At 45.2% G+C, this 22,351-nt stretch overlaps 1 protein-coding gene across 5 annotated transcripts; it reads right to left on the bottom strand.

The window, feature by feature from the left end:
* Positions 1 to 6: 6 nt before the first annotated feature.
* LOC116679333 (netrin-G2) lies at positions 7 to 19,631 on the bottom strand (the record flags this gene model as incomplete). Of its 5 annotated transcripts, XM_032508997.1 has the most annotated exon segments (10): positions 7 to 786; positions 1,354 to 1,442; positions 1,752 to 2,610; positions 2,709 to 3,034; positions 4,163 to 4,186; positions 10,314 to 10,486; positions 11,068 to 11,306; positions 11,895 to 12,040; positions 13,905 to 14,163; positions 19,312 to 19,631. In XM_032508997.1, coding segments are annotated over 10 exon segments (3,114 nt in total), but the record flags the coding sequence as incomplete, so codon positions are not given.
* Positions 19,632 to 22,351: the final 2,720 nt, after the last annotated feature.

Below are 22,351 nucleotides of genomic sequence, written 5' to 3'. Positions count from 1 at the left end.
GAAGACTTGCTTCCATCGGAGCTGCAGAAGAACGATTCCTGGATCATTTACTGATTCCATTCCACCTCTTACTGCTTCCTCTGCATCTAGCTCGGCTGACACAGAATCCAGTCCAGAGTCCTCTGAATTGGATCCAGGAATATCCACAGATCCACGGGAATTATTTGGAAGGTTCCCAGGATCACCAACAGGCACCTGTCTATAATCTGGTCCAGAATCTGGTACACGATCAGCTGAATATGGATCACCCGGAGACGGGAAGCTAAAGTCCACTGGGGCCAAATCCTCAGCAGGGTAAGACGGATCTGAGTTGTCGGAGCGTGGGTCTAGTCCTTCAGAAAGAGGCAACAAGATCTCTACAGGAGCATCAGGAGGAGGTACGTCAGGGGAAGGAATATCTGTAGGCGGTTTCTCGACAAGAGGGACATCTATCATGATATCTGGAGTCCTAGAGGAGGGCGCTTCTGAAGGAACGTCTGAAGGAGGAACATCAGGAGAGGGTAGATCAGGGAGAGGTACTTCCAAAAGAGATATATCAGAGGGAGGAACATCTGGACGAGATATATCAGGGAGAGGAACATCTAGAAGAGATATATCAGAGGGAGGAACTTCTGGAGGAGATATATCCGGGAGTGGAACATCTGGAAGAGATATATCAGGGAGAGGAACATCTAGAAGAGATATATCAGAGGGAGGAACTTCTGGAGGAGATATATCAGAGAACGGAACATTAGGAGATGGTAGATCAGGGAGAGGTACTTCCAGAAGAGATATATCAGAGGGAGGAACAACTGTAGGAGATATATTAGGGAGCGGAACATCTGGAAGATAAATATCAGGCAGAGGAACATCTGGAGATGAAATATCAAGGAAAGGTACTTCAAGAAGAGATATATCAGGGAGAGGAACATCTGGACGTGTTACATCAGAGGGAGGAACATTAGGAGACGGTAGATCAGGGAGAGGTACTTCCAGAGATATATCAGAGGGAAGTAGATCTGGAGGAGGGACATCTATCAAGGTATCTGGCATCCTTGAGGAAGGCGCTTCTGGAGGAACACCTGGAGAAACATTAGTAGAGGGAAGGTCTACATCTACAGGAGGTAGATCAGAAGAAGGTAAATCAGGGAGAGCAACATTTGATGGAGTAACATTAGGAAGAAATATATCAGCAGGAGGAACATCTGGAGGGGATACATCAACTTTATCTGGAGGTGGGGCATCCAGAAGATCATCAGGAGGAGGTAAATCTATCAGAATATCTAGAGTCCTAGAGGAGGGCACTTCCGGAGGAACATCTGTAGGAGGAACAATAGGAGAAAATACATCTAGCGGAGGGAGATCAGAGGAAGGTACATTGGAAGGACCTTCATCAGGTTGAGGTACATCTGGAGGTGAAACTCCCAGAGGTTCATCAGGTGCTTTATCTGGAAAGGCTCCACCTGGAGGAGGGAGATCAGGATAAAGTACATCAGGTTTAGGAACATCTGGAGGGGACATATCAGGAAGAGGAATATCTGGGGGAGATATCTCAGGGAGAGGAACATTTGGACGAGATATTTCAGGGAGAGGAACACCCAAAGGCGATATACCAGGGAAAGAAACATCTGGACGAAATATATCAGGGAGAGGACGATCTGGAGGAAGTACATTGGGAGAAGGTACATCAGGGAAAGGTGCATCCAGAAAAGATATATTAGATGAAGGAATATTAGGATAAGGTATATCCAGAGAAGATTCATTAGAAAGACCTTCATCTGGTGGAGGTTCATCCAGAGGAGGAATATCTGGAATGGCTTCATCTGGAGCAGGTAGATCAGGAAGTGGAGCACTGATCGGAGGCTCTGGAAGAACATCAGGAGAAGTTGTGTCAGCTCCTGCTGTGGGTAGAGCATCTCCAGCCTGGTTGGTTGGGTCGGTATTTCCAGATATCGCCCTGTCGCTGGTCAGGGGTATTTCTGGGGGGGTTGTTGTTGTTGGAGCCCTGGTTGATGTTGTCGGCCCATCAGAAGGTAAGATGAGACCAGTCCATGAGAGGGTGGAGTCTGTGTTGTCTGGTGAGGTGGTGGAGTCAGAAACAGACACCCCATAGTCAGTGCTGCGGTCTGGGACAGCGGTGTAGCTGGAGGTGCTAACAGTGGTACTGGGAGGGGTGGTGTCTGGTATTGGGGGAACTGGTTTGCACAGAGTGTCTCCGTTCCCTGGAGTTGGACTTCTGGATGGAAATAGGTCTGCTGAACTGCTAAAGTCTAGAAACAGATTAGAGTCCGAAGTACTAAAAACTGTGTCCATGTTTGTAGTCGTAGACTCTACACCAGCTTTGAGAGAGTCCTCAGCATCGTCTGTACCAACAAAGTAAGTTGTAGACCTAGTTTCTGTCATGGTGCTAAAAGTAAGAACACTGTCTTCATCGAACACAGTGCTAGTTTCACTTGTTTCAGCAGAAGTAATACTCAATGTGTCAGTAGTAGAAGAAGTACTGGCTGTATTTGTGACAGCAGATAAACTCGCTGTGCTTGTAAAAGCTGATTCAGAAGTCAACATGTACGTGAAAGTAGTTGTAAAACTGTCTGTAGTCATAGTAACGTCGGTAGTGGAAGTGTCTAAAGTGTTGATAGGGGTGTATATTCAGTTAAAATTGTTGAAGTTGTAATAATGTCAGTAGCTGTGTTATATTCAGGTATAGGAGCATCAGAAGTCGTAATAATGTCAGTAGGGGTGGTATATTCAGTTAAAGGAGCATCAGAAGTCGTAATAATGTCAGTAGCTGTGGTATATTCAGGTATAGGAGCATCAGAAGTCGTAATAGTGTCAGTAGCTGTGGTATATTCAGGTATAGGAGCATCAGAAGTTGTAATAGTGTCAGTAGCTGTGGTATATTCAGGTATAGGAGCATCAGAAGTCGTAATAGTGTCAGTAGCGGTGGTATATTCAGGTATGGGAGCAGTAGTAGTACTTTCAGTAGTAGTAGTGGTAGTTTGAGTTGATGAGGCAGGGGGTCTATCAGATGTTGCTGAGTCAGAGTCACCAGCCGCTGTCAGGGAAGAAGAGTCTCTTTAGTGAATCTCAGCGTATCCTTCCTGAGTCAAGGCTCTGCAGGACATTCAGACTTCAACAGTTCACAGAAAGGTTTACGGCTAAATGATCTTATAAAACCCACAAACATCAGATGGCTTCAATTCCAACAGGATCCCGTTTACTACCGAACACATCTTCACTGATATAAGTTCCCAGGGTGGAAATCAAAAGGGGGGGAGGACTTTATGAGTCTCTGACTGTATGGGTCCTATCTTGCACCCAGTACAACCTGTACGCCTGGCTGTTAAAGGGACCTCTGATTGGCTGTTAAAGGGAATAGGAGAGGAGCTCTGATTGGCTGTTAAAGGGAATTGGAGAGGAACTCTGAATGGCTGTGAAAGGCAATAGGAGAGGACCTCTGATTGGCTAAAGGGAATGGGAGAGGAGCTCTGATTGGCTGTTAAAGGGAATAGGAGAGGACCTCTGATTGGCTGTTAAAGGGAATAGGAGAGGAGCTCTGATTGGCTGTTAAAGGGAATGGGAGAGGACCTCTGATTGGCTAAAGGGAATGGGAGAAAATGGCGCCGTAGAGTCGTTGTGTTCATATCTGACCAGCTGTGTGGATTGATCTACTCGATCCCTATTGGACCTCTGGGGATGAAATTGACCTATTGTCCCTGTTGGACAGTTTGAGGCATCTTGGAAACATCTGATTGCCATGGTAGCGACTGTGTGTGTTGTGTGTGTGTGTGTGTGTGTGTGTGTGGTGTGTGGTGTGTGTGTGTGGTGTGTGTGTGTGTGTGTGTGAAGTGATTTACAGATAAACATGCACCATCTGTCAGTGTTTCAGCTTGCTGTTTTCCTATTTTAATTTAATTAATTTAATGAATGCTGGTGGTCAGCACGTGTTTTATATATTTATATTTATATATTATTTATATTTATTATAATATATTATGTTAGTGATGTACAGCCAAAACCACACAATTTACAATAAAGTTCCTAAATAACTGACTGACTAACTAGCTAACTAAACCTGCTGTGATTCTTCACTTCACTAGTACTATATCCCATGATGCAACATTGTGAGTGGAAACATTGTGAGGTGAACAGGGGAACAGGTGAACAGTACAACAGTACTTACTGTCTGCTGTTTCTGCTGCCTCACCTGGAAAAGACAAAACAATATAACTTGGAATTGTTTTCTTCATATGAGTTCAGGTACAGGATGAGTTCAGGTACAGGATGAGTTCAGGTACAGGATGAGTTCAGGTACAGGATGAGTTCAGGTAAAGGATGAGTTCAGGTACAGGATGAGTTCAGGTACAGGATTAGTTCAGGTACAGGATGAGTTCAGGTACAGGATGAGTTCAGGTACAGGATGAGTTCAGGTAAAGGATGAGTTCAGGTAAAGGATGAGTTCAGGTACAGGATGAGTTCAGGTAAAGGATGAGTTCAGGTACAGGATGAGTTCAGGTAAAGGATGAGTTCAGGTACAGGATGAGTTCAGGTACAGGATGAGTTCAGGTAAAGGATGAGTTCAGGTAAAGGATGAGTTCAGGTAAAGGATGAGTTCAGGTAAAGGATGAGTTCAGGTACAGGATGAGTTCAGGTAAAGGATGAGTTCAGGTAAAGGATGAGTTCAGGTAAAGGATGAGTTCAGGTAAAGGATGAGTTCAAGGCAAGGCAAGGCAGCTTTATTAGAGCACATTTCAGCAACAGGGCAATTCAAAGTGCTTTACACAAAATCAGTTAAACAGATAAAACACAGGTACAAACAGTTAAAAATCATAAGCATTAAAAATTAATAAAACACATGAGTAGACAGTTAAAAACAACATAGAAACATTAGGACACATAAAACACAAGAATAAAAGTTACAGTGTAGCATAAGAAATTTAAAGAAATGAGCAGTCATTTAAAGAAAGGCAGCATCAAAAAGAAAGGTCTTCAGCCTTGATTTAAAGAACTGAGAGTAGCAGCGGATCTGCAGGTTTCTGGGAGTTTGTTCCAGATATGAGGAGCATAGAAACTGAAAGCTGCTTCACCCTGTTTAGTTCTGACTCTGGGGACAGAAAGTAGACCTGTCCCAGATGACCTGAGAGGTCTGGGGGGGTCATAGTGTAGTAGCAGATCAGAAATGTATTTTGGACCTAAACCGTTAAGGGATTTATAAACTAGCAAGAGTACTTTGAAATCAATTCTTTGAGACACAGGAAGCCAGTGTAAAGACTTCAGAACTGGAGTGATGTGATCCAGTCTCTTGGTCTTAGTGAGGACTGGAGTGATGTGATCCAGTCTCTTGGTCTTAGTGAGGACTGGAGTGATGTGATCCAGTCTCTTGGTCTTAGTGAGGACTGGAGTGATGTGATCCAGTCTCTTGGTGTTAGTGAGGACTGGAGCGATGTGATCCAGTTTCTTGGTCTTAGTGAGGACGGGAGTGATGTGATCCAGTCTCTTGGTCTTAGTAAGGACTGGAGCGATGTGATCCAGTCTCTTGGTCTTAGTGAGGACTGGAGTGATGTGATCCAGTCTCTTGGTCTTAGTGAGGACTGGAGTGATGTGATCCAGTCTCTTGGTCTTAGTGAGGACTGGAGTGATGTGATCCAGTCTCTTGGTCTTAGTGAGGACTCGAGCAGCAGCGTTCTGAATCAGCTGTAGCTGTCTGATTGATTTTTTAGGGAGACCTGTAAAGACCCCGTTGCATTAGTCAAGTCTACTGAAGATGAAAGCATGGACCAGTTTTTCCAAGTCCTGTTGACACATAAGTCCTTTAACCCTTGATACGTTCTTTAGGTGATAGTAGGCTGACTTTGTAATTGTCTTAATGTGGCTGTTAAAATTCAGGTCTGAGTCCATGACTACACCAAGATTTCTGGCTTTGTCTGTTGTTTTTAACATTGTTGTTTGAAGCTGAGCGCAGACTTTTAATCGTTCCTCTTTTGCTCCAAAAACAACCACCTCAGTTTTTCCTTCATTTAATTTCAGAAAGTTCTGGCACATCCAGTCGTTAATTTGTTCGATGCACTTAGTCAGTTTTTGTATTGGACTATAGTCCCCTGGCAATAAGGTTATGTAAATTTGTGTGTCGTCCGCATAACTATGGTAACTTATTTTGTTGTTCTCCATAATCTGGGCCAGTGGAAGCATGTAGATGTTAAACAGAAGAGGCCCCAGAATAGAGCCTTGGGGAACTCCACACGTCATATTTATATGTTCAGATGTATAATTACCTATTGTCACAAAGTAATCCCTATTCTTTAGGTAGGATTCAAACCAGTTTAGTAATAAGCCAGAAAGGCCGACCCAGTTTTCCAATCGGTCTAGTAGTATGTCGTGGTCGACCGTGTCAAATGCAGCACTGAGATCAAGTAATACTAAGACTAAAATTTTGCCATTATCTGTGTTAAGGTGGATGTCATTAAAGACTTTGACAAGAGCCGTTTCAGTGCTGTGGTGTGGTCGGAAACCCGACTGAAAGATATCAAAACTGTTGTTTAGTGACAAGAAATGGTTGAGTTGTTGAAAAACTGCTTTTTCAATGATTTTACTTAAAAACGGAAGGTTTGATATTGGCCTATAGTTGCTCATTAGTAATGTGTCTAGATTGTTCTTTTTTAAGAGTGGCTTGATTACTGCAGTTTTCAGGGCCTGTGGAAAGATACCTGAAAGAAGAGATGTGTTCACAATCTGTAGAAGATCAGAAGTCAAACAATTGGAAACATTTTTGAAAAGTCCCGCTGGTAGAATATCAAGACAACAAGAGGAAGTTTTCAGATGTTGTATAATGTCCTCCAGGTTTTCATGGTTGATTATATGAAATTCTGTCATATTGGAACAAGTTTTGCTTGAACACTGACAACACATGTCTTGGACTTGTTATGGAGGCACGACTGTTTGTCTAATCTTCTGAATTTTGTCTTTGAAGAAGGAGGCAAAGTCATTGCGGGCCTTGGTAGATAAAAGTTCAGATGCTACTGGTCCTGGAGGGTTTGTTAACCTAAGTCCAGATGCTACTGGTCCTGGAGGGTTTGTTAACCTAAGTCCAGATGCTACTGGTCCTGGAGGGTTTGTTAATCTATCGACAGTAGCAAACAAAGCACGTGAATTATTATTGTTTCTAGAGATAATATCAGAGAAGAAGGACCTTCTTGCATTCCAAATTATAAATGTGAAGTCTCTCTTTATAGGTGTTATAATGGACCAGGAGATTTGTTTTTCACCACCTTCGTTCAGCTTTCCTACACTCTCTTTTTTCTGTTCTCACCAGTAGGACATGTCTCCATGGAGATCTTTTCTTACCAGAGACAACTTTGACCTTAGTGGGAGCAATGGCATCAATAACATTTGTAATCTTACAGTTGAAATTATCTCCAAGCTCAGTGACTGAGAGCCCAGAGAGGGCGGGTGTGGAGGAGAAAAGCTGAATAAATGTTTCACTGGTGTTTTCAGTGATATACCGTTCTCTGATTATCTTTGTTTGGACACTTTTGGGCACAGAGATAGTGCCGCTAAAGAAAACACAGGAATGATCAGAGAGAGCAACGTCAGTCACCACAACCTTGGAAATGTTCAGACCCTTGGAGACTATCAGGTCCAGAGTGTGCCCCTTATTGTGCGTGGGCTCTGTCACATGCTGAGTCAGTCCATAGTTCTCAAAAACACAACCCAGTTCTTTGGTCCCCCTGTCCTGGGGGGTCAACATGAATGTTAAAATCACCCGCAATGATTACACAATCAGAGTTAATCCAGATTATAGACAGCAGTTCAGTGAAGTCATCAATGAAGGTTGCAGAATATTTAGGTGGCCTGTAGATATTTAGAAACATCGCTTGAGGGGAAGATCTTAACTGAAGAGCAACATATTCAAAAGAAGCAAAATTTCCATAACATATTTGCGTACAGTGGAATGAGTCATTAAACAAAATGGCGACTCCACCTCCTTTCTTATTCACTCTATTCTCACTCATAAAACTGAAGTTAGGGGGGCAGACTCGATGAGACCAGCAGCGCTGTTATTATGGTCTAACCAGGTTTCAGTTAAAAACATCACATCTAGATTGTGATTGATAATAAAATCATTGATTAAAAATGATTTTCCTGCCAAAGACCTGACGTTTAGTAAGGCTAGTGTTAGTGTGTTCTCATTTTTTGGGACAGGCTGTAGCTGACGAGGAATGGAGGCCAGATTTGCTAAGTTTGCAGTTAAGTGTTTATTCACCATTCTTTTCCTATTACCTATCACAACATAAATTGAGGAAGAATTGAATCCACAGGGCCCGGGCTTGTCTTGGAAAGAGTCATTAGTATCACTAGTCCTGCAGCCAAGGCCCGGCACATATCAGGTACTGCTTGCTGGATTTAGCACACAGGCGTCCTTACAGTCTGGGGGGAGGGAGTTTGCTGACATTTTGGCAGAGGTGCTTGGCATTTTACTTTTGCCAGAGGTTGAGCGATGGGGGAAGGAAGGGGGGTATATTTGGTTCCAACATCTACCAGGTGATTCATGTGGTCAGTGAACTCCAACATGGGGGTAGGGGAAAGAGGGGAAAGGGTGAGTGGAGACAGCGATGGCTCCTCAAAGGGTTCGGGGTTGGTAAGGGGGTTAGAGGGGTGCTGGACGGGTGAAAAGAGGAGTTGAGGTTTCGTATCTCTGCTCTGTGGTATCCCAGGGTCAAGTCTTTGCTCAGGTGGGGGCTGTGGTGGATCACTGCCACACTTTGTTGTGTCTTCCTTTTGTTTTGATTCGTCTTGTCTTGTGACCTTGGCAGAGGGAGCAGATGTGTAGCGCAAAAAGTAAAGTAGATTGGAGGTGAACAGCTTTACTCCTGGGTTGTTAAGGGAAAGTCTATCTGCTTTAAAAAGATGTCTGCGCTCCCAGAAAATGTTTAAATTGTCAATGAACTGCAGAGAGTGGACGGTACATTCAGTTGAAAGCCATTTGTTTAGTGCCAACAGTCGGCTGAATCTCTCATCTCCTCTTCTGACTGACGGTATAGGACCACTGATAAACACATCTGCGTTTAGAGAGCTGACGGTGTCCAGCAGTTCCTTAAAGTCCAGTTTCAGCAATTCAGACTGTTGCTTTACAACATCATGTGACCCTATATGCAGAATAATGTTCTTCACAGTCGGGTGTTCTGCTATGATAGCTGGGATTTTTGGGTAAAGTCAGACACCGTGTCTTTGGGAAAACAGAGTATTTTGGTGTTTTTACTGCTTTTTAAATCTTTTATAGCAGAGTCACCCACAATCAGGGTTTGAGGCCCAGTTGTTAGCTTTTCACTTTTTGAATTGCTCTCAGTCCTTACCCTGCTGTGTGGCGATGAGACGCAGTCCCGGTCATCAGATGACTGTCCAGCGTCCTGCAGCAGAGGAGCAAATCTGTTATCCAGTTGCACACCAGGTTGTTGGGGGGACATTTTGTTGCTTATTTTCCCTTTTGCAGCTGTCCACGGCTGTGTCCTACTAGGTACAGGGGTTGAAGAGGCGCTCTACCCGGATGATAATGCAGGCCAGCCGGTCATATCACAAATCTCAGGGCGCTGTGCCCTGCCCGTTAGTCGTCCTCCCATTTCCCAGGAGAATGATTTAGTCTAGTCTAGAGTTCCAGGGAGGACTACCACTTGTTGATTTGTTACCCGTTCTACAGCCCTCCTGTTTCTTTGTAGCTTTGTTCTTGCTAATTAGCCGCGTGTTAGCATGCTTTTGTCCATTGTTCTGGGTCCATGGTAAGGTGGTGTCATTTCCAGAAGATCCGTTCACTTCCACATTCACTTCTAATCGGTGAACCTTGGTTTCCAGAAGTGCAATCTTCTGAAGGAGTTTGTAGTAGTCATCCACGGAGAAAGGAGGCATCTTGCTGCTAATTAGCTTTAGCTACAGTCACTGTTGGACAGGCTTGATCTATTGGTAGGCCACACTGACGCAGAAAAATGTTAAAATATGGCAATAGCCTACTGTGTCTACAAAAAATGTGTAGTCCAGTGATTTATGAGTATCCAAGAGCCGCTGCTCATAGTTTCTCTCAGAGGAAAAGCAAGATTATTAGCAAAAATATGCAAGCAGAGGCAGGAGCAAGCAGCAAAAGCGTCTGCACTGTTAGAAGCAGGAAGCAAGCTAGTTACATGATGAGTTCAGGTACAGGATGAGTTCAGGTACAGGATGAGTTCAGGTAAAGGATGAGTTCAGGTATAGGATGAGTTTAGGTACAGGATGAGTTCAGTGTGTGTTCAGGTACATACAGGTGTTGGCGTATGTGTTCAAGTGTTCAATGTGTGTGTTCAGGTACATACAGGTGTTGGCGGAGCCTCTGGGCAGCGGCAGGTATGACCCCGGTCTCCAGCTGCGGGATTTGAACCCTTGTCTGCAGCGCTGACAGTCCTGTCCACTTGTGTTGTGGTCGCATTCACACTGCAGCGTCACATCCCGTAACACACACTGAGACGCATGCTGGTTACACTTACATCTGCAGGAAACACACACACGTACACACATGTACACACACACACACACACGTGCATACACACACGTACACACACACATTACCATTAGGGAATCAGGGTTCAATATTTCCCAAACAAAAAGCTTAGATGGTCTCCCAGCGTCTGAAACCTGAGGTAGATGACAGGTTAGAGGTTAGAGTTTCCTAACCTGTCTTCAGCTGTAATGATGGGTTGGGGTATCTTAACCCTAACCCTAACCCTGTAATAAAGGGAGGAAGGTCTGGGCATAAGAGACTAACCCTGCAATCTGTGTTGATGCAGTCGAGAACAGTTTTAACGCGTTGACGTCCACACGTGTATCGGGTGTGATCTAGCATCTACAGAACAATGTAAATCACAGACTGTATCCCACTAATCTTGAACTTTCGGAGCCAAAGTCTGTGCAGTAGTAATCTGGCGGTGAAACCACCACAAGTCCGGCACATACACCTGCCCCACAAATCAGGAGTCAATCCCAATTTCCAATCATGAGGTTTCAGCCTGTTTTTATAGCTTCAATTAACCATTAAATAAAACCAAAATGATCAGAGGCTTTGCTGGATACCTGGCTGGAACATCAATGTTTGAAACAGCGTAGAAGTACTTCAGCAGGTTGTCTCTCTGGACGTATGTCCCTCCCAGTGCTGGGCGGAGGAGTCTCAGGCGGAGGTTGGTGAAGGTAAAGAAGTCTCTCAGACCCTTCATGGTCTCCATTCGGGTGTACAGGGCGTGCATGTTGATCAGCTTCGGACCTGCAAATACCCCAAACCGAGCGCGCACCTCGAACACCACCAGCTTCTCCTCCTGTTGGTCCAACACTCACACTCAGCTATTCAGGAACAGGACACCTTTCCTATTGTCTAACATTGTTTTACAGTAAGGGTCGCCTTAGGAGAGTCCTGAACCAGCCATTAGTTACACTGCTTTAGGCCTAGATTGGTGGGGGACTTCCCATGATGCACCTCTCTCCTCCTCCTACTCTTCATCTGTCTGCAAACTTATCACATTAATGATAAACGTTACTAACTCAACCCTTTCCCGGAGTGTTGTGTTCTCTCTCCCCGTGCTCTCTCCCCCCCGTAGTCTTGTGGTCTCTCTCCCCGTGCTCTCTTGCCCCCGTAGTCTTGTGGTCTCTCTCCCCTTGGTCTCTCACCCCCGTAGTCTTGTGGTCTCTCTCCCCTTGGTCTCTCGCCCCCGTAGTCTTGTCTCTCTAGATAAATAACATTCTAAAGTCCGGTCTAGACCTGCTCTTTATGAAACACCTGGGAGATTCCTGCTGTTCTGATTTGGCGCTATATTTTTGAACTGAATTGAAAAATGTAACTTCTTGATTAATCTATTGAAAGTATATATCGAGGGATCAATATGTTCCCAGTATGACCAGTTACCCACCTTGGCGCCAACCCAGCGCGAGTACTGCTCGGTGCAGATGACCCGGGTTAAGTTGCTCGGTGCTAGATCAGAGACCCGTTTGGGAGACATACCGAACGCCTCCAGACAGTCATCAGCGTAGTACTGATATGGCTGCCATGTTCCACCTGGAACAAAAAACCCGGATAATAACAGTCTCTATTCCTTAATGATCTTAGTACCACACAATACCCAAAATGCTGTAGATGCTACCTAGTCTGGATCAACAAACTTTTTCAGAATGTCCGCCTTTGTCCCTCTCCGTCCTCTCTCTGTTTCCGTTCTCTTTGGAAAACAACAACATACTTCGAGCTAGCGAGCTACACGCTGAGAATGTCTTTAGAAAGAAGGTAAAGGTACTCTACTGTCACATAAAGGTAGCGAAATTCATTCTCTGCATTTAACCCATCAGTGGAAAGCCAATCACAGCACCCGGGGACCAACTCCAGATCTTAGCCAGTGCCTTGATCAAGGGATCTGACTGGAGAACTTGTTACTGACTGGAGAACCTGGTGCTGACTGAAGAAGCTAGTACTGACTGTAAAACCTAGTACATGTTTTTGATGATGTGGGAAATGGGAGCACCCACGGGAAACCCATGCTAACATGCGGATAACATACAAACTCCACACAGAATGACCTGGATTCAAACCCAGAACCATTTTGCTGTGAGGCAACAATGCTAACCATTGGGCCACCAGGCTGTACAGTGCTAACCATTAGGCAATTATGCTACACAGTGCTAACCACTGAGCCACCAGGCTGTACAGTACTAATCATTGGACCACTATGCTGTACAGTGCTAACCATTGGGCCACTATGCTACTCAGTACTAACCATTGGGCCACTATGTTGTACATTGCTAACCATTGGGTCATATGTTTTACAGGGCTAACCATTAGGCCACTATGCTGTACAGGGCTAACCATTGGCCCACTATGCTGTACAGGGCTAACCATTGGAACACCAGGCTGTACAATACTAACCATTGGGCCACTATGCTGTACAGGGCTAACCATTGACCCACTATGCTGTACAGGGCTAACCATTGGCCCACTATGCTGTACAGGGCTAACCATTGGAACACCAGGCTGTACAATACTAACCATTGGACCACTATGCTACACAGTGCTAACCACTGGGCCACCAGGCTGTACAGTGCTAACCATTGGACCACTATGCTGTACAGTACTAACCATTGGAACACCAGGCTGTACAATACTAACCATTGGGCCACTATGCTGTACAGGGCTAACCATTGGCCCACTATGCTGTACAGTGCTAACCATTGGAACACCAGGCTGTACAATACTAACCATTGGGCCACTATGCTGTACAGGGCTAACCATTGACCCACTATGCTGTACAGTGCTAACCATTGGACCACCATGCTGTACAGGGCTAACCATTGGACCACTATGCTGTACAGTACTAACCATTGGACCACTATGCTGTACAGTACTTACCATTGGACCACTATGCTGTACAGTACTAACCATTGGACCCCTATGCTGTACAGTACTAACCATTGGACCCCTATGCTGTACAGTACTAACCATTGGACCACTATGCTGTACAGTACTAACCATTGGCCCACTATGCTGTACAGTGCTAACCATTGGCCCACTATGCTGTACAGTGCTAACCATTGGAACACCAGGCTGTACAATACTAACCATTGGGCCACTATGCTGTACAGGGCTAACCATTGGCCCACTATGCTGTATACAGTGCAGGGCCACTAGGCTGATGATCGTAAAGATTGTAAAGATTTAAAAATAATTTCCTCTCTAACTGGGATGTTTTGGGACTGATTGTTGCAATTGTTGTGGACGAAGTACACACAGAGAGGCTAACCTTAACCCTAACCCCTAACCCTAACCCCTAACCCTTAACCCCAAACCCCTAACCCTAAGAGATAATGAGGTGTAACCATGTATCTATATTGTGTCAACAGTTAACTTAATTTAATATTGTTTGTGGAGCGTTCACCTTTGTCCATAGATTTCTCCAGCACCATGCTGGTTGGCCGGCCGTACTCGAAGGTGACGACGATGTCATCGACCACCTCCAGACTCTTGTTCCAGGACAGCGTGATGTTGGCCAATAGCGGCTCAGGATACCTGGACCAAGTGACCGTCTGCCAGTAGGTGATGAGCCCCCCCCTCTCCCTATCTCCCATCAGCTGAGGAGGGTGAGACAGGTCAGGGCTGGACGCGTCACACTCATCGCTGCACAGGTACGGGTTGTCCTGCATAACCAACACAACACAGAGTTCAGAAGGATTTAAAGGTTCTGTGGGAAAGATGGCGGATGTTTGTAAACATATTTCAGGTTCATGGGTTGGATGTGTGAGGAATCCTGCCTCATAATTTTGGACACTGTCCTCCCTGAACAAAAGCACCCATGAGTCATTTGGTTCTGACCTGTATTGACATTGATAGTAGACATAGTAGCTCTGATGGGAGCAAAGTAGGTAAGGTGACATATGGGGGTGCAGGAGCCCAGACCATATGGAGTTGGGAGGGTACACGGAGGGTCGCTGGTTCAAGTCCACGCACAAACCAAGGTATGGTGGTGGACCGGTAGATGTAGAGGTGCCAGTTTACCTCCTGGGCACGGCCAAGGTGCTCTTGAGCAGAGCACTGAACCCCCAACTGCTTGGGGCGCCTTTCCATGTACCCCCCCCCCACGCTGACATCTGTCCATTAGTGCATGTATAGGACCTGAGCATGTGCCCCCCACCCCCCCATTCTGACATCTCTCCAATAGTGCATGTATAGGACATGTGTGTGTAGTTCAGGCCTTTGTGTAATGTGTGTTATAACAACAGAGTGTAATTTGTGTGTGTGTGGCAGTGTGAGACTGTATGTGCATGTGTCTGTGTTTCTCTTTTTATGAGTGTGTGTGTGTGTCTCTGTATATGAGTATGTGTGTGTGAAACTGTGTGTGTGTGTGTGGTGTGGTGTGTGTGTGTGTGTGTGGATGAACATGTGTGTGTGTGTGTGTGTGTCCCAGTAACATACATGTGCAGTGTGTGATGGATTACTACTGCTGTTAATCCTATCAGTGTGTCAGAGGTTAACCCGTTTAGTGCAGCTACCACCTGCCACAGACACAGGACGGCTGCTGGGATCAGCTCTCTGAACGTAGCTCACTCCGAACTCTGTTCAGTGTCTATATCAACATCTCAATAATCAGTTATAAGGAGTTATAGTAATATACATAGATATAGAATATATATAGATATATAGATATAGAAACTTATCTGTTTATACACATACACATACATATCTCTTTATACACTAGAAACATATCTCTTTATACACTAGAAACATATCTCTTTATACACTAGAAACATATCTCTTTATACACTAGACACTTATCTCTTTATACACTAGAAACATATCTCTTTATACACTAGAAACAGGGAATTTATATATTTATTTACAGAATATGCTTAGACTGCCAGATTCATCTACTGTATATGCAGATGACACAGTTATGTATTTATCTAAACAATAAATATCTGAGATTTAATTTGATTTCAATAGTATTTGAACATGGTTACCTTCTAATCTGCCCCTATTTAATAAAAGAAGTCTTATATCATGCTTTGAATTCTTTTTGCCCCTAGGTCTGCACTCCATAAGCAAAATAACTCTTTTGATGTTAGATGTCTGGATGGTGCACCTCTAGATTATATCTGGGTCTTTAGCTCCACTCCCAACTTACTTTCAGACCTCATATTAATTATATTGTGAAATAATAAACTGTAGTTTAAGAGTGTTATATTGCTCCAAACAGATCAGATTAACGATTATAACTGAGTTATTTTTGCCTATCATTGATGATGCGGATGTTGTTTCTCAAAACACAGCTGAAGCCAGTCTCAAACCTTTGAATTTGATTTCCAATAGTGTCTATAATAGATTTATTATGAGGTGTCCAATCAGGACGCATCGTTGTCAGATTATCAGTCGTTGAATCTTCTTTCACTAAATGCTCGATGTCAGTTTCACTGGTTGCAGTTTATTTTAATTTACATTTTTAAATCTTACTTCTTATTGATCCCCTATGGGGAAATTACAATTTACACTTTAATGCATTTGTTTAATCTGCCCATTTTATCTGAAACAACACGTGATTGTTTATCGATCGTCACATAGCCTTAGAGACACTGAGCATCTGTTCTTCTCCATTCCACATACAGTAAAGATATATCTAAAGATATATGTATAAGCAAAGATATACAAAAGATATGTGTAAAGATATATCTAAAGATGTACTGTATGTATAAGCAAAGATATATAAAAGATATGTTTAAAGAAATATCTAAAGATAAATGTATAAGCAAAGATATATCTAAAGATAAATGTATAAGCAAAGATATATAAAGATATGTCTAAAGATATATCTAAAGAAATATCTAAAGAAATATCTATCTAATGTATTTCTTTGGATATATGTAAAGACATTGGGAGGTGAAACTTAATTTGAATGTAAATGAAATGTACTTATCTTTAGCGATGCTGTTTTCAGCAGTGTAACATGTCTCTTCTCGTTATTTAATACAAGCTGTGTTGGATGTGATGGATTTTTTGTCTTTTGTCTGTCAGTGTGTTTGTGATGGATTTCTTTTATTTCTATTTTTTTAGGTCCCCTTAAGTTGTTTGTTAATTGTCTATTTATCTATTCATTATAATTGTCTTGTTGTGAATGTATTTTCTTAGCTTTAAGACCCCCCCCCCCCCCCAAAAAAAGAAATTAGATGCTACTTCTCAAGGGTTATTCCTAATAAATAATTTCACATCTAGGTCCATAATGACCCTTCTATACAACTGGTACATTTATCAATAATTCAGACATGACTCGAGCTTCCCAAAGGAACAATTAGATAGACAGCTGGATCCTGGGTAAGGGGGTGTCCAACCTGAGGGTCCCGACCCCCCAAAGGAACAATTAGACAGACAGCTGGATCCTGGGTAAGGGGTGTCCAACCTGAGGGTCCCGACCCCCCAAAGGAACAATTAGACAGACAGCTGGATCCTGGGTAAGGGGGTGTCCAACCTGAGGGTCCCGACCCCCCAAAGGAACAATTAGACAGACAGCTGGATCCTGGGTAAGGGGTGTCCAACCTGAGGGTCCCGACCCCCCAAAGGAACAATTAGACAGACAGCTGGATCCTGGGTAAGGGGGTGTACAACCTGAGGGTCCCGACCCCCCAAAGGAACAATTAGACAGACAGCTGGATCCTGGGTAAGGGGGTGTCCAACCTGAGGGTCCCGACCCCCCAAAGGAACAATTAGACAGACAGCTGGATCCTGGGTAAGGGGGTGTCCAACCTGAGGGTCCCGACCCCCCAAAGGAACAATTAGACAGACAGCTGGATCCTGGGTAAGGGGTGTCCAACCTGAGGGTCCCGACCCCCCAAAGGAACAATTAGACAGACAGCTGGATCCTGGGTAAGGGGGTGTACAACCTGAGGGTCCCGACCCCCCAAAGGAACAATTAGACAGACAGCTGGATCCTGGGTAAGGGGGTGTCCAACCTGAGGGTCCCGACCCCCCAAAGGAACAATTAGACAGACAGCTGGATCCTGGGTAAGGGGGTGTCCAACCTGAGGGTCCCGACCCCCCAAAGGAACAATTAGACAGACAGCTGGATCCTGGGTAAGGGGGTGTCCAACCTGAGGGTCCCGACCCCCCAAAGGAACAATTAGACAGACAGCTGGATCCTGGGTAAGGGGGTGTCCAACCTGAGGGTCCGGACCCCCAAAGGAACAATTAGACAGACAGCTGGATCCTGGGTAAGGGGGTGTCCAACCTGAGGGTCCCGACCCCCCAAAGGAACAATTAGACAGACAGCTAGATCCTGGGTAAGGGGGTGTCCAACCTGAGGGTCCCGACCCCCCAAAGGAACAATTAGACAGACAGCTGGATCCTGGGTAAGGGGGTGTCCAACCTGAGGGTCCCGACCCCCCAAAGGAACAATTAGACAGACAGCTGGATCCTGGGTAAGGGGGTGTCCAACCTGAGGGTCCCGATCCCCCAAAGGAACAATTAGACAGACAGCAGGACCCTGGGTAAGGGGGTGTCCAACCTGAGGGTCCCAACCCCCCAAAGGAACAATTAGACAGACAGCAGGACCCTGGGTAAGGGGGTGTCCAACCTGAGGGTCCCAACCCCCCAAAGGAACAATTAGACAGACATCTGGATCCTGGGTAAGGGGGTGTCCAACCTGAGGGTCCCGACCCCCCAAAGGAACAATTAGACAGACAGCAGGACCCTGGGTAAGGGGGGTCCAACCTGAGGTTCCCAACCCCCCAAAGGAACAATTAGACAGACAGCAGGACCCTGGGTAAGGGGGCGTCCAACCTGAGGGTCCCGACCCCCCAAAGGAACAATTAGATAGACAGCTGGATCCTGGGTAAGGGGGTGTCCAACCTGAGGGTCCCGACCCCCCAATGGAACAATTAGACAGACAGCAGGACCCTGGGTAAGGGGGTGTCCCACCTGAGGGTCCCAACCCCCCCAAAGGAACAATTAGACAGACAGCAGGACCCTGGGTAAGGGGGTGGCCAAGCTGATGGTCCGGGTCACAGAGGAATCTGAGGGGCCAGGAGATGATTGACGGCAGAAACCTTCATTTTTGTACATAAAATATTGATTACCGTGTCAGTCATCATGTTTTCTGACACTGGCTTGGGCAGAACCAGGTGCATGATGGGATGATTGTATCCATGACGTTGCTGGGCTCATGACTTCCTGTTTACCTCTTGAAATGTATTGAACATTTCTGATACAGGATATAAAACCCTCTATTCTAGACTCAAATGCTAAATACAACAAAAAGAATGATTGTATTGTAAAAATTAGAATTATGTACATTTCATGAATAATTTCTGAACCAGCTTCATAATTGTACATGACATATTTTAACAAATGAATACCCAACCATCAACAATGTTGGGGTGGATGGTTTAGGGTTACCCTGACAAGGGGTTAGGGTTAGGGACACCCTGACACTGGGATTAGGGTTAAGGTTGATGGGTTAGGGTAACCTTAACCCACTGACACAGGGTTAGGGTTAGGGTATTTGAAGTTTTATTTCCCCTGCTCTGAACATTTGGCCTTCTATTAAACAGCTTTTATATAATTTAAGGTTTTTAAAGTGTTTTACTCACACCAGTGGTCCACTTGTGCCCGTGTCCCTCGCAGCGCCCAAACCTAACCCACGGACACTGGGTTAGGGGTTAGGGTTGATGGGTTAGGGTTGATGGGTTAGGGTTGATGGGTTAGGGTTCTCTCACTCCTAACCCTAACCCATCAACCCTAACCCTAACCCAGTGTGTTCTGGTGTGTTCAGGTGTGTTCTGGTGATGTGTTCAGAGTCTCACCAGTGTGCAGAACCTCTCCGGTGGGTTTCCGCAGGTGATTCCTGGGGGGTCGACTCTGATCTGCATGACTTCCTTCATGTTCGCGGAGGGGGGCTGGCAGGGGAAGAACTCCCAGCCCGGCCCCGCCTCCGAGCCGCGCAGAGAGCGACACTCGTCGAACGGGCCGGCGCTCTGACAGCGGGCCAGCGCCGGTAGCAGCAGCAGGAGGAGGGGGGGCATGGTGTGGCACACAGGAAGTTCCTCTGCACCTCACATCCCACAGGTTAAGCCCAGACAGGTGGTTGTCATGGTTACCAAACACCTGAAGAGGCAGGAATGGTCTGCAAAAGACACACAGGTTTTATAATCAGTCAGTCTGTCTCTCTGTCTCTCAAGCTCTGGTCCATCCACACATTTTTATTTGAATTAAGTGATATCGATGAAAAATGCTTCATGGAAACATCAAATTTAATTAATTTGATGAATCTCAACTCAAAGGAAACGTTGGTCTCATGAGATTTTATCTTGATGATGATATTCTTCTTCTGTGGTAAACGCTGATGAAACTTTATTTGCTGAATAAATGATGAGTTGATCAAGTTTTAGGTCATTTTATGGTTAAAACCTGCCGCAAGAAGAAGAAGTTGTAGTTAATGTCCCCGTCATAGCGACATGTTGATAGCGTTGTTGTTTTCTTATTATAGCTCGATATGTCCTATCAGCTGGAGCATGAGCTCTATGGAGCCTGTCCCATAGTGATCATGTGATGTTGTCCCATAGTGATCATGTGATGTTGTCCCATAGTGATCATGTGATGTTGTCCCATAGTGATCATGTGATGTTGTCCCATAGTAGTGATCATGTGATGTTTGTCCCATGTTATCATGTGATGTTGTCCCATAGTGATATGTGATTCCCATGTCCCATGTTGATCATGTGATGTTGTCCATGTTGATCATGTGATGTCCCATGTTGATCATGTGATGTTGTCCCATAGTGATCATGTGATGTTGTCCCATAGTCTCATGTGATGTTGTCCCATGTTGATCATGTGATGTTGTCCCATAGTGATCATGTGATGTTGTCCCATGTTGATCATGTGATGTTGTCCCATGTTGATCATGTGATGTTGTCCCATAGTGATCATGTGATGTTGTCCCATGTTGATCATGATGTTGTCCCATGTTGATCATGTGATGTTGTCCCATAGTGATCATGTGATGTTGTCCCATAGTGATCATGTGGTGTTGTCCCATAGTGATCATGTGATGTTGTCCCATAGTGATCATGTGATGTTTGTCCATGTTGATCATGTGATTGGTCCCATAGTGATCATGTGATGTCCCATGTTGATCATGTGACACGTGGATGGAAACTTAGTCTTTCTCTCGCCTGTCTGCCTGTCTGTCCCTGTCTGTCTGTCTCCATATCTGTCTGTCTGTTTCCCTCTCTGTCGTCTGTCTGTCTGTCTGTCTGTCTGTCTGCCTGTCTGTCTGTCTGCTGTCTCTGTCTGTCGTCTGTCTGTCTGTCTCCTGTCTGTCTGTCTGTCTGTATGTCTGTCTGTCTGTCTGTCTGTCTGTCTCCCGTCTGTCTGCCTGTCTGTCTGTCTGTAGTCTGTCTGTCTGTCTGTCTGTCTGTCTGTCTCCTCTCTGTCTGTCTGTCTGTTGTCTGTCTGTCTGTCTGCCTGTCTGTCTGTCTGTCTGTCGTCTGTCTCCCTCCTGTCTGTCTGTCTGTCTGTCTGTCTGTCTCCCTGTCTGTCTGTCTGTCTGTCTGTCTGCTCAGTGAAAGTGTCCAACATGTAATAACAGACCGTGATGCCGTGGACCAGTGAAATATTAATAAGTGGCCGTGAGATTAACCGGAGACTCGGAGACTTCTTTATTAAAAGTTTCTCTTCAAACACAAAACATATTGGAGGATTTGTTTATTTTATTTTATACAAGGAACTCACTTTAATATGATGCTCCTTTTGCTTCTTAATAAGAACTGATAATAAAATAATTGATAATAATAATAATCTTTTAAAAAAAAGTATAATAATTTTCATAATAATAATAACTTAAAATAATAATAATAACAGGAGGGGTGGAGGGGCATCCAGCATCCACCTGTCTGTCTCTCTGTCTTTCTCTTACCTGTCTGTCTCTCTCCTCTCCAAATGTCTGTCTCTCTCTCTCCACCTGTCTGTCTCTCTCTCCTCTCCACCTGTCTGTCTCTCTCTCTCCACCTGTCTCTCTCTCCTCTCCACCTGTCTGTCTCTCTCTCTCCACCTGTCTGTCCTCTCCCTCTCCACCTGTCTGTCTCTCTCTCTCTCCAATGTCTCTCTCTCTCTCCTCTCCACCTGTCTGTCTCTCTCTCTCCACCTGTCTGTCTCTCTTCCTCTCACCTGTCTCTCTCTCTCTCCTCTCCATGTCTGTCTCTCTCTCTCTCCACTGTCTGTCTCTCTCTCTCTCCACCTGTCTGTCTTCTCTCTCCTCTCCACCTGTCTGTCTCTCTCTCTCCACCTGTCTGTCTCTCTCTCTCCACCTGTCTGTCTCTCTCCTCTCACTGTCTGTCTCTCTCCTCTCCACCTGTGTCTCTCTCCTCTCCACTGTAGCTCTCTCTCTCTCCTCTCCTCTCCTCTGTCTGTCTCTCTCTCTCCACCTGTCTGTCTCTCTCTCCTCCACCTGTCTGTCTCTCTCTCCTCTCCACCTGTCTGTCTCTCTCTCCTCTCCACCTGTCTCTTCTCTCTCCTCTCCACCTGTCTGTCTCTCTCTCCACCTGTCTGTCTCTCTCCTCTCCCTGTCTGTCTCTCTCCCTCCACCTGTTTTTCTCTCTCTCCTCTCCACCTGTCTCTCTCTCTCTCCTCTCCACCTGTCTGTCTCTCTCTCTCCACTTGTCTGTCTCTCTCTCCTCTCCACCTGTCTGTCTCTCTCTCCTCTCCACCTGTCTTGTCTCTCTCTCCTCTCCACCTGTTTGTCTCTCTCTCCTCCTCCACCTGTCTGTCTCTCTCTCCCTCTCCACCTGTTGTCTCTCTCTCCTCTCCACCTGTCTGTCTCTCTCTCCTCTCCACCTGTCTGTC

Source organism: Etheostoma spectabile, unplaced genomic scaffold (genome assembly GCF_008692095.1).
Source record: "Etheostoma spectabile isolate EspeVRDwgs_2016 unplaced genomic scaffold, UIUC_Espe_1.0 scaffold00010588, whole genome shotgun sequence".
In the NCBI taxonomy this organism is placed as follows: Eukaryota; Metazoa; Chordata; class Actinopteri; order Perciformes; family Percidae; genus Etheostoma; species Etheostoma spectabile.
Note: the sequence above shows the minus strand (reverse complement) of the source record. Positions and strands in the feature narration are given on the sequence as shown.